The 14,063-nt window shown below is 38.4% G+C and overlaps 1 protein-coding gene across 5 annotated transcripts in view; it reads right to left on the bottom strand.

The window, feature by feature from the left end:
- The window catches only part of DDR2 (discoidin domain receptor tyrosine kinase 2), a 162,348-nt gene that overhangs the window by 55,165 nt on the left and 93,120 nt on the right, over positions 1 to 14,063 (bottom strand). For all 5 annotated transcript variants that reach the window (XM_058310040.2, XM_058310039.2, XM_058310043.2 and 2 more), the window contains one exon: positions 6,836 to 6,943. In XM_058310040.2, coding sequence (XP_058166023.1) covers positions 6,836 to 6,917 — 82 coding nt within the window. In that variant the 5' untranslated portion in view covers positions 6,918 to 6,943. The remainder of the gene's footprint in view (positions 1 to 6,835; positions 6,944 to 14,063) is intronic.

Below are 14,063 nucleotides of genomic sequence, written 5' to 3'. Positions count from 1 at the left end.
AAGTTTCCTTTTGTTGATCTCCAAAGGTATAGATTCCATGCTACTCTCCCAGGGCATTGCAGCTTTCCAGTGCAGGTAGGCCCTCCTTCAAGGTTAATTCCTCAATTACAAGTACATCAATATTTTTGCATGGAAGCACAGTGTTTGGGAAATGACTTTAAGAGGGAGGAGGTTGCAGAGACTGCTAGACTAGCAATGTAGTGTTGTGATTCTGTGTAGCCAGAAGACTCTGAGAAATAACTAAATAACTGAACCATACCACCAGCCTAGTTGCAGACTTCACAAGGCAGCTGATTCACAGCTCTTATGCTGGCTTATATGGTCAGCTTCTGTTTCTGCCCATCCTATCTTCTCTCTCACCTCCTTTTTCTCCCTCCTCACCTTTTCTCCTTATTCCTCCCTACTTTTCTTCTTTCTCTCCTTCCTACCTCCCTTTTCCTGCATCACAGGTCCTTTTGAAATAAAGCCCAGCATCTTGAATGAGTTTTGAGTATGTTTTTCGAGAACCTGCTATCTTGAAGGAGCAAACTGACCTCAAGTTCCACACTCTGCAAACCATAGGCATGCTACACTTTACAAAACTCACTAGTTTTTCAATATAATCTCTAAGAAGTAAAATCAGGTCATTGTTCACATTTCAAACGTATTTTTCAGTTCATAAAAGAAGTCCAGAAATCACAGGATCTTTAAATCAGGAGTGGGATGGGCACAGCCAATAGGAGGTAACTAAAACATTTTCATAACAACCCAGTAGCACCCTGGCCTCCTTTGCATGACCCTCCAAACACTGCACAGGCCAGGAAGGAACCAACGATCTGAGACTTGTGCTTTCAATAATGCTGTCCTAGTGTTTCAAAATATCAGATATTTTATAAAGACTGGATCCAGATATTTGGTATATAAGTATAAATAGAAAGAAAGAAGGCAAAAAATGAATAATCGAGTGGATATATAAAGCAAATGAGCAATTTTACTACTGCAAAAAGCCTTCAGGTTATCATTCTCTTACCTTTAGTATCTCAGCCAACATGACACCGAAGATTTGACCTGATCGGGTAACACATGAACATAAGTAAACATATACACACACCCACACATTTCATATATTTATGTTGTCTTATATCTGGACACTATTTTATATCTATATCAATCTATCTGTATTACACACCTCTATAACATATATCTTGATCCTCTCTCTTCAGTCCCCTGGAGTTCTTGCACACATGTGCAAGGAAGTGAGGTGGCAATTTTGCAGCCCTAGTGGCCCCAGTGCTGGGTCTCCATGGTAACCAGAGTCACTGGCCCAATGAATGTTCCTTAGAACATTGTTGCCACTCCTGTAGATTGTTGGTTGGCCTTGCCAGATGGGAATCCTGAGCAAACCTGAACTCCACAGGTGTAGTAAAAACTGAAAGGTCCAAGAAAGGGACATTGAGTGATAGATTTCCTACAGCCCCATGATTGTGCTCCAGACCCTGAGGTTTGGAACAGGTAGTCAAGTGCCACCCCTACTGACCATAGAAAAGTGGAGCTCTGTCCTTTCTTGTATTACCTCCAGCCATCTTAGCATATTTATAAGCAAAGGATCTTGGCCTCAGAACAGAGACTGCCAAACAACAGGGTAAAAGCAAAAAAAAAAACATTTAGGAGGTACCGGTAAATGAACACAGGACCTCTTACATGGGAAGCAGCCACTCAACCACTAAGTCCCAAACCCCAAATGGCTTTGTCCTTCCTTTCAAGGTGAAAACATTCTGGACACCAAAGGAAGACCCTCACCCCAGAGCCCTTACCTGCTGGTAAGTTGTCTACTTTCTCTGAGGGGAAAGTGTGATATGAAAATAGGAATTCTTCCAAATGCCTGGGTTGCCTGGTGGGGAGAAGGGATGTTTCTCCTTTTCCCAAGCATAAGCAGTTGTCTCAGGCTCAAAAGAGGGGGGCCAGCTGCCCCTGTGCTCTACACACATAGTGCTTCTTCAGTCAGTTTGGTGAGTCCTCAGGCCCCTGGGCTCTGTTTTAAAGATCCTCAGGTCGCTTCTACTCATCATCTTACCTGGAAAAGCACAAGGTCCTGAGCACCTGCTAACCATGGCAACAATGGTTATAACCCTTGGAGGAATCTGACCCTGGTGGCTGGTCAAGCAACTACTATGGCCCAATGTGTATTCTTGATCCATGAGGTAGAATCTAAAACCCTTTCCCATGGAGGTACCCTCAGATTTCCTATCAAACCCAGCAGCACAGCCCAGAGCGAGGGTGAGGGGAAGCTTGACCCTAAAGGGAGATGCAAAAGCAGCCCCTCTGGGTCTCCTACTCATCACCCTCTACCAGTCCACCCCATTTGCACCCCTCCCTCCCTCCCAGTCATTGCTGTTTCTTCTGCCAGAAATACCTCTTCTTGTTCTTTCAATAATTTCTACTACTGAGAAACTCCTGTAGTTTCGGGGTTAGGCTTGGGCAGGGTTTCTACATCCAGACTGTCACTAGTGCGCAGTTTTAGCGTTTAAATTCAAGAGGCTTATCAGTCATCTCCTAAGTGCTTAGTTCCTAAGGCAAAATTTCCCTAAAGCTCAGACTTTTGATACTTGAGTCTAAGAAGTGGCAGGGGGCTGGGGAATAAGTGATCCTCCTTATGAAAGAACAGGCATGCAAGTTCAGGGGCCAAGTTTCTAAGCCTCAAGTCTACCAATACTTCCAATATGGGCAGTAAAGTTCTCATTCCATAAAATCATGGCAATTCTGTGACAGAAGGGGTCTCATGGATTATTTAATCCAACTTCATCTCATTAAAGTGAAAGTACTAAGAAAGTATAAAGAGAAATATAATGACTTGCTCAAGGTCACTCAACTATCGTGACCAAACCAGGATTATAACTAGGATTGTTCCTCAAAATAATTTTCTAACTAAATATATTTTTTTTCTAAGTGAACTGCAAAATATTCATCAAATTGTTCTAATAACATCCAAATCATTTGTTGATTCGCAAAAATGATTGACAGAAATTGTTGGTGTGATCGTCTGCTTGATGTGGATGTCACTAGCTAAATGATACGCCTAACAGCCATTGTTTTGACATAGAGATCTGTGTCAAACTCTTCCATTGATTTCCCCCATTGAATTGAGAGTTATTAGCTCCCAGTCCCTGGTGCTTTGGTACAGCTAGAAGATACTAGGCACACTGTCCAAATTTCATGACTGCATATATGCACCTGTATGTCTTATTTCCCATGTGGACCTACATACCCTACACTGCAGCCCCCACTGACAATGCCATCTTCAATACTGCCATTACTGGCAATATCATCAATATCACCTGCTCTAGCCACCTGCTCTGCTCTGCCCTGCCGAAGCTCAGATGCTTTAGAGAAGTGAGCCAACAGTCCCTTCTGCCTCCATGCTTGGATCAATTATCTTTATCACACTGGCATTGCCCTGTAACCTCCATAGAGTGACACCTGTAGAAGATTTATGGTCTAGTAAGTAGACAATTTCTTTTCATATCAACAATTTTATTCATCCTATCTTGGCTTCTGCTAAAGTAACAGTAATCACATTAGATATTTTTCTGTACTGATTTTTATAGTCAATACCTTTATTATCAATTAAGTTATGCTAATAATTTGTTGACAAATGGTCATTGTGAAATCTTCAACAATAAACTCGAATTAAGGAGTTTTGCGTTAGACTTCATCAATTGAATTTACTCTTAGCCAAATTACTATTTTACTCATATTTGCAAACCCATAATTTATACTCACAATCAATTAAAATATACTTCAATATTTTAGTTACTAATATATATTAGATTTGTTAATAACTCAGGTCTCTAGACTAAAGTCCAGCATAACATCTATTGTGAAATGTGGCCAATCTGTGGGAAAAATCCTAACTGGCCAAGATTTACATCAGTCTTGAAGTAGATACCGGTAACAGCTCCTGAAGGGTCATCCATGCATTTCCTATTACCTATTCTATGTTCAGGAGTATGTGAACCGTAAGACCCCATCAGTTCCAAGCTTTGTGATGGTGGTGGATAGCAATTTCCCATTACTTGTCTCTGGCTTAAGTTGGTATAATAGGAAGCAATAGTAGAGAGAAGAATGTCTTTCAATATGCCTTAAATGGCCCACGTTCCTATAAAAACCTTTATTTCTTTTTCTGTGGCAAAAAGAGCCAATCGAAATACTGGTCACCATGAGTAGGGAAAAAATAATTTCTTGAGATGACTGTTTGTTCTCTTCAAACAGCCCATTTCCTGCTCCCAGTCTACAGCAATGCACTTGAACATAGAAGGCCAATTCTCTTTGTTTAGTCATTTAAATGTCCACATGTCATAACAGAGCTTATCACCAAAATACCCTGCTGTTCAGTGCATCTACATCAACTCTTCCTTGCAGTTCAGAGCAGTGACAGTGAGAGCGGGATTCTTAAATGTGGTAGGAGGCAACCAAACTTGCAATAACTGGGTGAGAGGAACAGGACTAGAGAGCATAAAAACGAAAAAATGTTGTCCAAGGGCAAGATCTGAGATGTACCACAAGAGCTTATTCCAGGAAATTTTAAAAAAGCATCAGGATTTATTCAATCAATAAATCTTTGAATTTTGGGAGTTTTGATCATATTTCTTATTGGTGGGATAAAGAGCCCATGGAAATATAATTTTTGGAAGGAGAAGAATATGAGCATTTTCAAAAATGTAACTTCATGCTTTAGAAATAAGACAAAACGAAATGCCCTCAAGAACAGAAATACAGGGAAACAGACTTGGCCCAGTGGTTAGGGCGTCCGTCTACCACATGGGAGGTCCGCGGTTCAAACCCCAGGCCTCCTTGACCCATGTGGAGCTGGCCCATGCGCAGTGCTGATGCGCACAGGGAGTGCCATGCCACGCAGCGGTGTCCCCCGCACGGGGGAGCCCCACGCACAAGGAGTGTGCCCTGTAAGGAGAGCCGCCCAGTGTGAAACAAAGCGCAGCCTGCCCAGGAATGGTGCCGCACACACTTCCCGTTCCACTGACGACAACAGAAGCGGACAAAGAAACAAGATGCAGCAAATAGACACAGAGAACGGACAACCGGAGGAGGGGGGGGAATTAAATAAATAAATAAATCTTAAAAAAAAAAAGAACAGAAATACAGTATGGAAGTACAGGACCTCTCTTACACTGCTTTGGTATGGTAAGTTGGTAAGATCATTTTGGAAAATCCTTTGGCAGTATGTATAAAAGCAGATCATATGTTTCCATATGACTCAGCAGTTTCACTTTTAGGTATATACCCAAGAAACTGAAAAAGACCTGCACAATAATGATCATAGGAGCATTATTCATAATGGCCCCAAACTAGAAACTATCCAAATTCCCATGCACAGTAGACTTGGTAAATAAAATATTTATACAAAGTAATATTGTACAACAATGAGAATGAACAGTTGATGAGTGTTGACAACTGCATGCAACAGTATGGATGAATATCATAAACAAAACACTGGGTGAAAGAAGCCAGACATAAAAGAGTACATATGCTGAAAATTATTCCACTTAAATGAAGTACAAAAACAGGCAAAACTGATCTATAGTGTTGGAAGTCAGGATAATGGTTACCTAGACTGGAGAGGGGAAGGTGACTGGAAGAAAGAATAAGGTTGACTTCTGAAGAGCTGCTGAAGTTTTGTTTCTTAATCTGGGTACTGTTTATATGATTGAGTTCAGTTCATAAACCTCATCATGGTGAACACTATGATACGTATATGTTTCTATATTTACATTTGTGGCAGAAAGAAAAAAAATGAACCCAATTCTCTACCCTTCTATTATTCAGTCCTTTACGGTATAATTTTTTATATGAGCCCTCCCACTCCAAATCTCGACTTGGCCATATACCTTGCTTTAGTCAATGAGATCTTAACAAACATACTCAAGACATGACTTGAAAAATTCTCCCATTCCTGCCTCTGCTCTTGCTTCTTTGCAATTTCCATGAGAAAATGTCCAGGCTGGTCTGCTGGAGGATGAAACAGAGCACAAGAAATTGCTCCAGTTGTCAGAGCCAAGGCCATCCTATAGGAGCCAACAGCGAGAAGATCCCCAGGTGTGTGAGTGAACCCAGTCGAGACCAGAACAGTCCAAACGAGCCCAGCCTGGGTCTCCAAGCCACAGGCTCAGGAGCAAAAGAGATGTTTGTTTTGCTTTGCTTGGGTTGTTAAATGATATTATCATGGTAATGGACAAGTAATACAATTGGATGATTCAAATTAAATTTTTAAAATGCAATACAAAAGAAATTGGCCTAAAAATTCCTCTTAACACATCTATTTTTGAGTGTGGCCATACCTCGTAGAAAACAGAGCATCCCTGAGAACCCATAGGAACAGGATCTCAAAAGGATAACAGGACATGTCAAGTTAAGTCAGGCCTAAGGCAGTCAGAAACAACTGGAAAACCAACCTGAAGAAGCTCCCCAAGGTATCTAAAATTTCTCTCCTCTTTTTCCCAGAAGTTGCGGAAGCAAATAGTGGCTTCTTCCCCAATGCTCAATTTTTAAAATTTCCCTTTAAAAAATTTACATTTTTAAAAATTCTTCCCAATTTTCACAAATTCCCTTTTATCTTATTCTCCCTTACTCTATATCAGAAGCTCTTTCTCAATATTTAATGTTATATGCAGAGAGAAAATACATTATTTTCTGTTCCTAGCTTTGGCCATATTTCACTACAGAGGTAAATAAACAAATGACCCTTCAGATCCCATCGGCATGGCCTTTCCCAAGGTGAACGTTGATAGGCCTGAATGTTCAGCAGTTGTGCTAGCATGTGGTTGTGCAATGGCTGTGTTACCTGGATTAACCTGCGCTTTCGCAGAACTCAAGATAGGCAGCAGCAGGAGCAGCATCAAGAGCATTCTGGGAATCAGGATCATCTCAGAAGATCAGATGGAACTGAAGTCTGTGGCCCACCAACAATGAAAAAAAAAGAGAGGAGAGGAAATAAATGAGGCTGATAGCACCAAAATGAATACACAGGATTTTCATTATTCAATTTGTGTTTTTACAGTGTTTATTTCTATAATTAGGACTTAGAATCATAGACTTTGGGACTTGAATGGGACTTACTTTCAATAACCATCTAATATAAGAGTTTTTAAATTCTATTAAATCCCAGACTCATGGAATTAAAATAACCAAAACTATAACCAGGTGAAAAGTTTTACTAAGATATATGCTTACCTAAATGGTGAATGGTGATAAAGTAAAACTTATATCTATGATCTTAACTGAGGGTATCATAATTTTTAAATTAATTCCAATATTAAACCAAGACAAATATTCAATTATTTGAATGTGTCTCCCTTTCAAAAGAAATGAGTTCAATATTTATCTTGATTCATTTTCTCTAGAGTGTTGCCTAGGATTCTGTATTTTGAAAAGTTCCCTCAGAATGATTCATGTGGTAATGGATTCGTTGGAGACATCAGTATGTACTCATATTTGGCTTAAGGGAGAGCAAATGGTTATATATAGAAATATTTATATATATATATGTATATACACAGGTTAGAATATACACATGTATCTACTCGTTCTATCAGCTAATAAGGCCTAGAAGCAACACCACCACAGTGGCAATGAACACACCGACTGTCCAGATCTTGGTTTGTTATACCACTCTCAAAAAAAGGAACCAAGGCTCCTTGGAGAAATGACTGTTTCTAGGACTGGCACAGGAAATACACTAGATGAGCCTGGAGCATCTTATAGTGCCAGAAAGTAAGCAAGTCCACATATAGAATATTAATAACAACAACCACAAAAATAAGCCCACAATGATGGGGATATGTCAAAGAAATACAGACGCCAACTGAAAGATTGCCCAATGGCCAAAGCTGGAGCAATTTAAGCAACAAAACAAAGTAGTAAATAAACCCAAAGTATTTAATAAATATCCCAAATTCTACACTGATATAAATAAATCGTTTAAAAAAATAAATAAATGAGGGAGAATAGACAAATCTCCTGTGCAGAAGAATTCCAAATAATTAATGTAGACATTAAGAAGGTGGAGAATAACTTCCCATTCCTTAAGTGTGGGCTGTTCATAGAGACTTTCTTCTAAGTGGAGGATGGTAAGGGAGAAAAAGAAGAAAAGAATAACTTTACAGTGGAGAAACTTGACAACCACAACCTCAAGCCAGATGATCATGGTTAATTCCATCAGTTATAAGTCATATTGGTAGAATGTACCCTTGATACGAGGTGATGATAATGGCCTCTGTGGTATTCTTTTCAGTCTAATCATGAGAAAAACATTTTTAAAAATCCCAGTTGAAGGATATTCTACAGAATGTCTCACTGGTACTCCTCAAAACTCAAGATCATCAGGAATGAGAAATTGTCACAACTAAGAGAGCCTAAGGAGACATAATGACTCAATGTAATGTGGTGTTCTGGATGGGATCCTGGAACAGATATAGAATCTTAGAGGAAAACTGAGGAAATGTAAATAAATTTTGAACTTCAGTTAATAATAATGTATCAGTATTGGTTCGTTAATTATGATATACGCATCATACTAATGTAAGATATTAATAATATGGAAAACTGGGTGTGGTATGCAGGAATTCTTTGTACTATCTTCACAGTGATTCTGTAAATCACAAATCATTCTTTAAAAAGTTTATTAGAAAGGAAGAAAGAAAATTAGTTCCACCAGGTAACCCTAATAATCAACCAAGCTTTGGAATCACTTTTAGAATTAACAAGTAGCACAAAAGTACAAAGGGAAGAGAAATCCCTTTAAACTGGAATGATGAAGAAAGGCTTCATGGAAAAATCAGCTTCTAACATGGATCATGAAAGATGGGTAAGATTTTAATGGGCAATAATGAGGGTGATATAGGTAGGGGATTAACATGGCTAAGGCACTTAACTTGCTGAAATAGAAGATTTCTGTGACGTTTTCTAGGCAATAGAACTCCACTCTGTAAAAGTGATAGAAAAGTCAGATATTCAAGGTGTTCTTGCCTAAAGAGGATGAAGCCAAAGCAAATGATAAAAGAATAGAGAGGCACCATGGTATGTGTGGGAGAGAATGGGAAGTGTGATCCACAGACCACAAAGTGTTACAAGCTTTGATTTACATGGGGTAAAATATGTGTCTCAGTGCACACAGTCACTGCCAGCAGCAGGAACACTGTGTTTCCATAAACGAGTCTCTGAATAAACATGCCAAAAAAAAAACACACAGGCAAGTCTTGCAGATGTCTGTCTTGGCTATAGTTTCGCCCCACCCAGGGACCATGATCCCAGGATGTCCTTCCACAAATTACTGGGCCCTTTGCTTGAAGCCATTTGGTTAAGTGCTGAGGCCCATGACAGGGTAGGCTAACCAGCCTCTCCTAGCAGCCTTATGTAAAAGAGTTCTACTATCTTCTGTCTCTTGTGAGTTACTGGCAATAACCTTCTCCCCTCTATAACCTTTCCCATTGGGTTTCTTCTAGAAGGAATGTTCCTACACCTCATTCCCTGCTTTCCCTTTACGAAACCATACCCTGTGTCCATCTCTATTAGAACCTCCATAACACTGTTAGAAATTATTCATTTAATCATTAACTACAAAATGACTCATTCTTGTATCTTCAAATACTTTTTAATCTTGTACAAAGTAGGTTCCAAACATTGTTGCTTGGACTCAAGCTGTAAATCTCCAAAAACAAGAGATTTTTTCTGCTTAGCTTTCTTAAAATTAGGGTGACAAGAGGTGAAGCAGTTTGATATAATTGATGAATTCTAAAAAGAAATATTGGATTATGCATGTAATCTGATCTGTACCTGGATTGAGTTATGATTAGGGTGTTGCATCTCCACCCTTTGGTGGGTGGGTACTCACAGATAAAAGGCATGGCGAAGAACAGATTTGGGGATTTCTGATGTTAGAGTTTGATGCTGAAGACCCGGGAAGTCAGCAGCCAGAGGAAAGAGAAGCCAGCACCAGGAAGGAAGGAAACTTGAACCCAAATAAAAGCAAACCCCAGGAACGTAGGAACCCAGGAAGCCTGAACCCCTGCAGAAGTCGTCAGCCACCTTGCTCCAAATAGACTTTGGTGAAGGAAGCAACTTATGCTTTATGGCCTGGTCTCTGTAAGTTCCTACCCCAAGTAAATACCCTTTATAAAAACCAACCAGTTTCTGGTATTTTTGTATCAGCACCCCTTTGGCTGACTAATACAAAAGGCTAACAAAAAAGAAACATAACATACATAGGAGTACTATAATTACACAATATATATCTACCATGTGCGAGAGACTATCTCATGGAATAGTCGAAGCAACTCAGTGAGGTTCGTTTTCATCAAAAAGATAACTGAGGAGAAAGAGGTTAAAATTGATAAGGTTACATAATGGATAGATGCCAAAACTCTCACCGCATTACTCCAAATCCACAGGTTTTGTTTGTTCATTCTGTTTTTGGTTTGGTTTGTCATCACTCTATGTTATACTTTAAATTGTCCCCTGCCTACCTCACTAGAAGTACTCTGCTTCTCAACCTTTCCACTTCAGTCTTCCATTTCCTTCTACCCTGACCTCTGTCAAGGAGTTTCTTAACACTCTTTGTTTAGTTCAAATGTTCACTCAATGGTTACTTTCTCTGTGAAATATTCTCTTGAAACACTCTCTTGACCTATACCCTTGATTGTTACATGTACTAAAAGCATATAATTATTCTATGCAGAATTGATCATAGTTTCTAATTATATTCTCATTGCTCTGATTGATTAGTGCCTTGCTCCCAAAAACCCCATTTTTATTTTACTCATCATTGTATTCTCAACACCTATGAGAGTGCTTGATAAATACTTGCAGGATGAGTTAATGATTGCCTCGATTCACATAGCCAGCAATTGCATCTGGTCATTTATAATTCCATACCCTAAAGGGAAATATCCCTAAAACTTACAATAAGTAGACACCATCCTCTTATGCCCCTTTAAATGAGACTTTCCTAAAGTTCAGTGTTTAAGCAATGTGACCTGTGAACAGAAGTCATAACATGCATGGAAGAATTTCAAGGAGCTCAAAAGGTCCTTCTCCACCCACTCCTTTGGTTAATACTAGAAATTCCTTCAACAAACAATTTATTCAAGTTAAAAAAAGAAAATCTCTAACACCCATGGTCAAGTCTTTGGCCGTCATTTATTATTTAGCAACTATTTTGTGAGTATCTATTTGGTGCTATTCTTGATATTAAATATATCAGTAAAACAGAGAGTTCCTGTCATTGTGGAACTTGTAATAGACAAGTCATAGTAAATAAACAAGAAATTTTAAAGAGAGAGACATGTTCTGAAGAAAATAAAATAGAGTAATGTGATAGAAAGTAAATGAGAGCTATTTGAAGTCAGGTGTAAAGGACTTTCACAGAAATAGATAAGGAGAATAATGAAGAGAACAGGCACCCTGGAAAAGACTGATGTACAAATGGGAATTGACTTTATGATAGGAGGAGCTTTGAAAATTAGTGAAGACATTTCAGATGATACAATAACCTTTTCAAAACCAAAGGAATAGCCATACCTCACACAGTGCACAAAAATAAAGAACCCAAAATGTGAAACTACCACTATAAAAGAATTTTGAGAGAATATAAGAGAATTTGTTATGAACCAAAGGTAAGGAAGGCCTGCATAAATAAGACATAGAAAGCAAAAGTCATAAATAAAAGAATGATAAATTTTTCCATAAAAATTCAAAAGTATTGGTTAGGGTACAGAAAAATAGGAACACTCATACATTGTTAGTGAGAATGTAAAATGGTACAGCCACTGTGGAAAACAGTTTGGAAGTTCCTCAAAAAATTAAACATAGAACTATCATAAGACCTGGAAATCCCACTTCTAAGTTTATACCCAAAACAACTGAAAGTGGGGACCTTGCCAGATATTTATGTATCAAAGTTCATAGCAGTGTTATTTACAACAGCCAAAAGGTAGAAGATGAAGGGATAAGCAAAACGTGGTCTTAAAAAGTAGTGAAGTTCTGATATATGCCTCTACATGGATAAACCTTGAAAACAACACGTTACATGAAATAAGTCCTGCAAGACAAAGGGATAGATATTACAGGATTCCCCTGACATGAAATAACTAGAATATGCAAAAAAAAGAAAGAATAACTAAAAAGACAATGACAACTAAATGCAATACGTGATCCTGGATGGGATCTAATAACGGAGGAGAAAAGGCTAAAAAGGGCATTATTGGGACATACCAAAAAAATGGAAATAGACTGTATACTTTACATCTTGAACATCATAACTGTACTTAAGGTAGTTACATAAGTGAATATCTTTGTTCTTAGGAAATGAATATGGAAGTATTTATTATGAAGCATGATATATACAACCTACTCTCAAATGTCCAGGAAGTAGACAAATGAGAGAGAGAGAGAGATAAGACAGATGGAATGATATGGCAAATGTGAAATGTGGCACAATGTTAAAATTGATGGATCTAGATATGTAGGGTGGAGGTAGGGAGACATGTTGGAGTTCTCTGTATGGGTTTGGATTATTTTTGCAAAGGTCCTTTAAGTTTGAGGTCATTTCAAATTAAAAACTTCTTTGAGTCAAAAGACCTCATAAACAAACTTAGATAAGCAACACACTAAGATAAATATTTGAAACTTTATAACAAAAAAGTAATTTCCAATATATGTAAAGAACTTCTATCATTCATTTTTTAAAAGTCACTAAAAAAAACAGGCCATGTATGTAAATAAGAATTTAATAGAAGAGACAACAAATTGCCAGGAAACATAGATGTACTCAATCTTATGAGTCATCAGAACGATGTACATTACAGCAGTAGTTAAATACCAATTTAACCCATCAGCCTGGCAAAATGCTGATATGTGGTGATATGAAATTTGGCAATAATATGGGGAAATAGAAACACCTACACTCTGTCATTGGGTGTATAAATTAGAAGATAATTTAAGTTTAAAAAGGCATATACCCTATGACCTATATGTTCCACTTATTATTATTTATACCCTAGAGAAACACAAGGAGGCATGCACAAAGAAGTGCTTTGCATTATTATTTAAAATAGAAACTTGTAAAAATCTATATTAATAAGAGGGTGATATAAACTTTGGTATAGTCCAACTGTGAAATACTATGCAATAGTGAAAAAGAATGTGTTACAGCTACATGTTAGTTACATGTTAGAGGTCCATGGCATGCTAGTAGGTGAATAAGCAGTTTGCAATATTTACAAAAAGTGCATTGTATATTTTATGGGTAGATATGCACACATGTATGCACACACTCAAATATACAGGGCTGATAACAATGGTTTCCTCAGAGTTGGTGTTGGGGGGTGGTTTGGAGTGTTTGGCAGGGTAGATTGGAAATGGTGATCAAAAGGAGACTTTAGTCTTATTTGTAATGTTTTGCATTGTAACAAGGAGAATGTGTTCATTACTTATAAAATTTATATTAATTTTTCTGACAATTTTTTTTTTCCCCAAAAAAGGGGGTAGTTTTCCAACCTACCATGCATATTCCAGATGCTGAAGGTATGGAGGGAAGATGGCCTATAGCTTGAGAATCACTTGTGGCACTGTGGAAATTTGATATTGTTTATGAATTCCAAAAGTAGATATTGGATTATGTTTATAAATTGGTCTGTTCCTCTGGGCATATCACATTGTATTGGATTTAGAGGTTTCACTTTTACTTGATTAAATTATGATTAAGGTTTCGATTGGGCCTCATCAGTAGGGCATTAAGTCCCTGCCCCCTTGGTGGGCAGGAACTCACAGAGAAAACAACAAGGCAGAGAAGTTAGTTGGGGTTTTGATCCTGGAGCCTGGGAATTAAGAACACAGAGAAGCAGATATACGAGGAAGGAGAGAAGGCTCCATTAGACAGGGCAGATGTCCCGGGAAGAGAGACGAGCCATTAGCCTGAGAGTCTACAGCTGGCCTTGTGGAGAGAGCAGAGCAGCTGAACCTGAAGAGAAATGAGCCCCACAAAAGAGACTTATTCCAGCCCTTAGCTGATACTG

Source organism: Dasypus novemcinctus, chromosome 13 (assembly GCF_030445035.2).
Source record: "Dasypus novemcinctus isolate mDasNov1 chromosome 13, mDasNov1.1.hap2, whole genome shotgun sequence".
NCBI classification, from domain to species: domain Eukaryota; kingdom Metazoa; phylum Chordata; class Mammalia; order Cingulata; family Dasypodidae; genus Dasypus; species Dasypus novemcinctus.
Note: the sequence above shows the minus strand (reverse complement) of the source record. Positions and strands in the feature narration are given on the sequence as shown.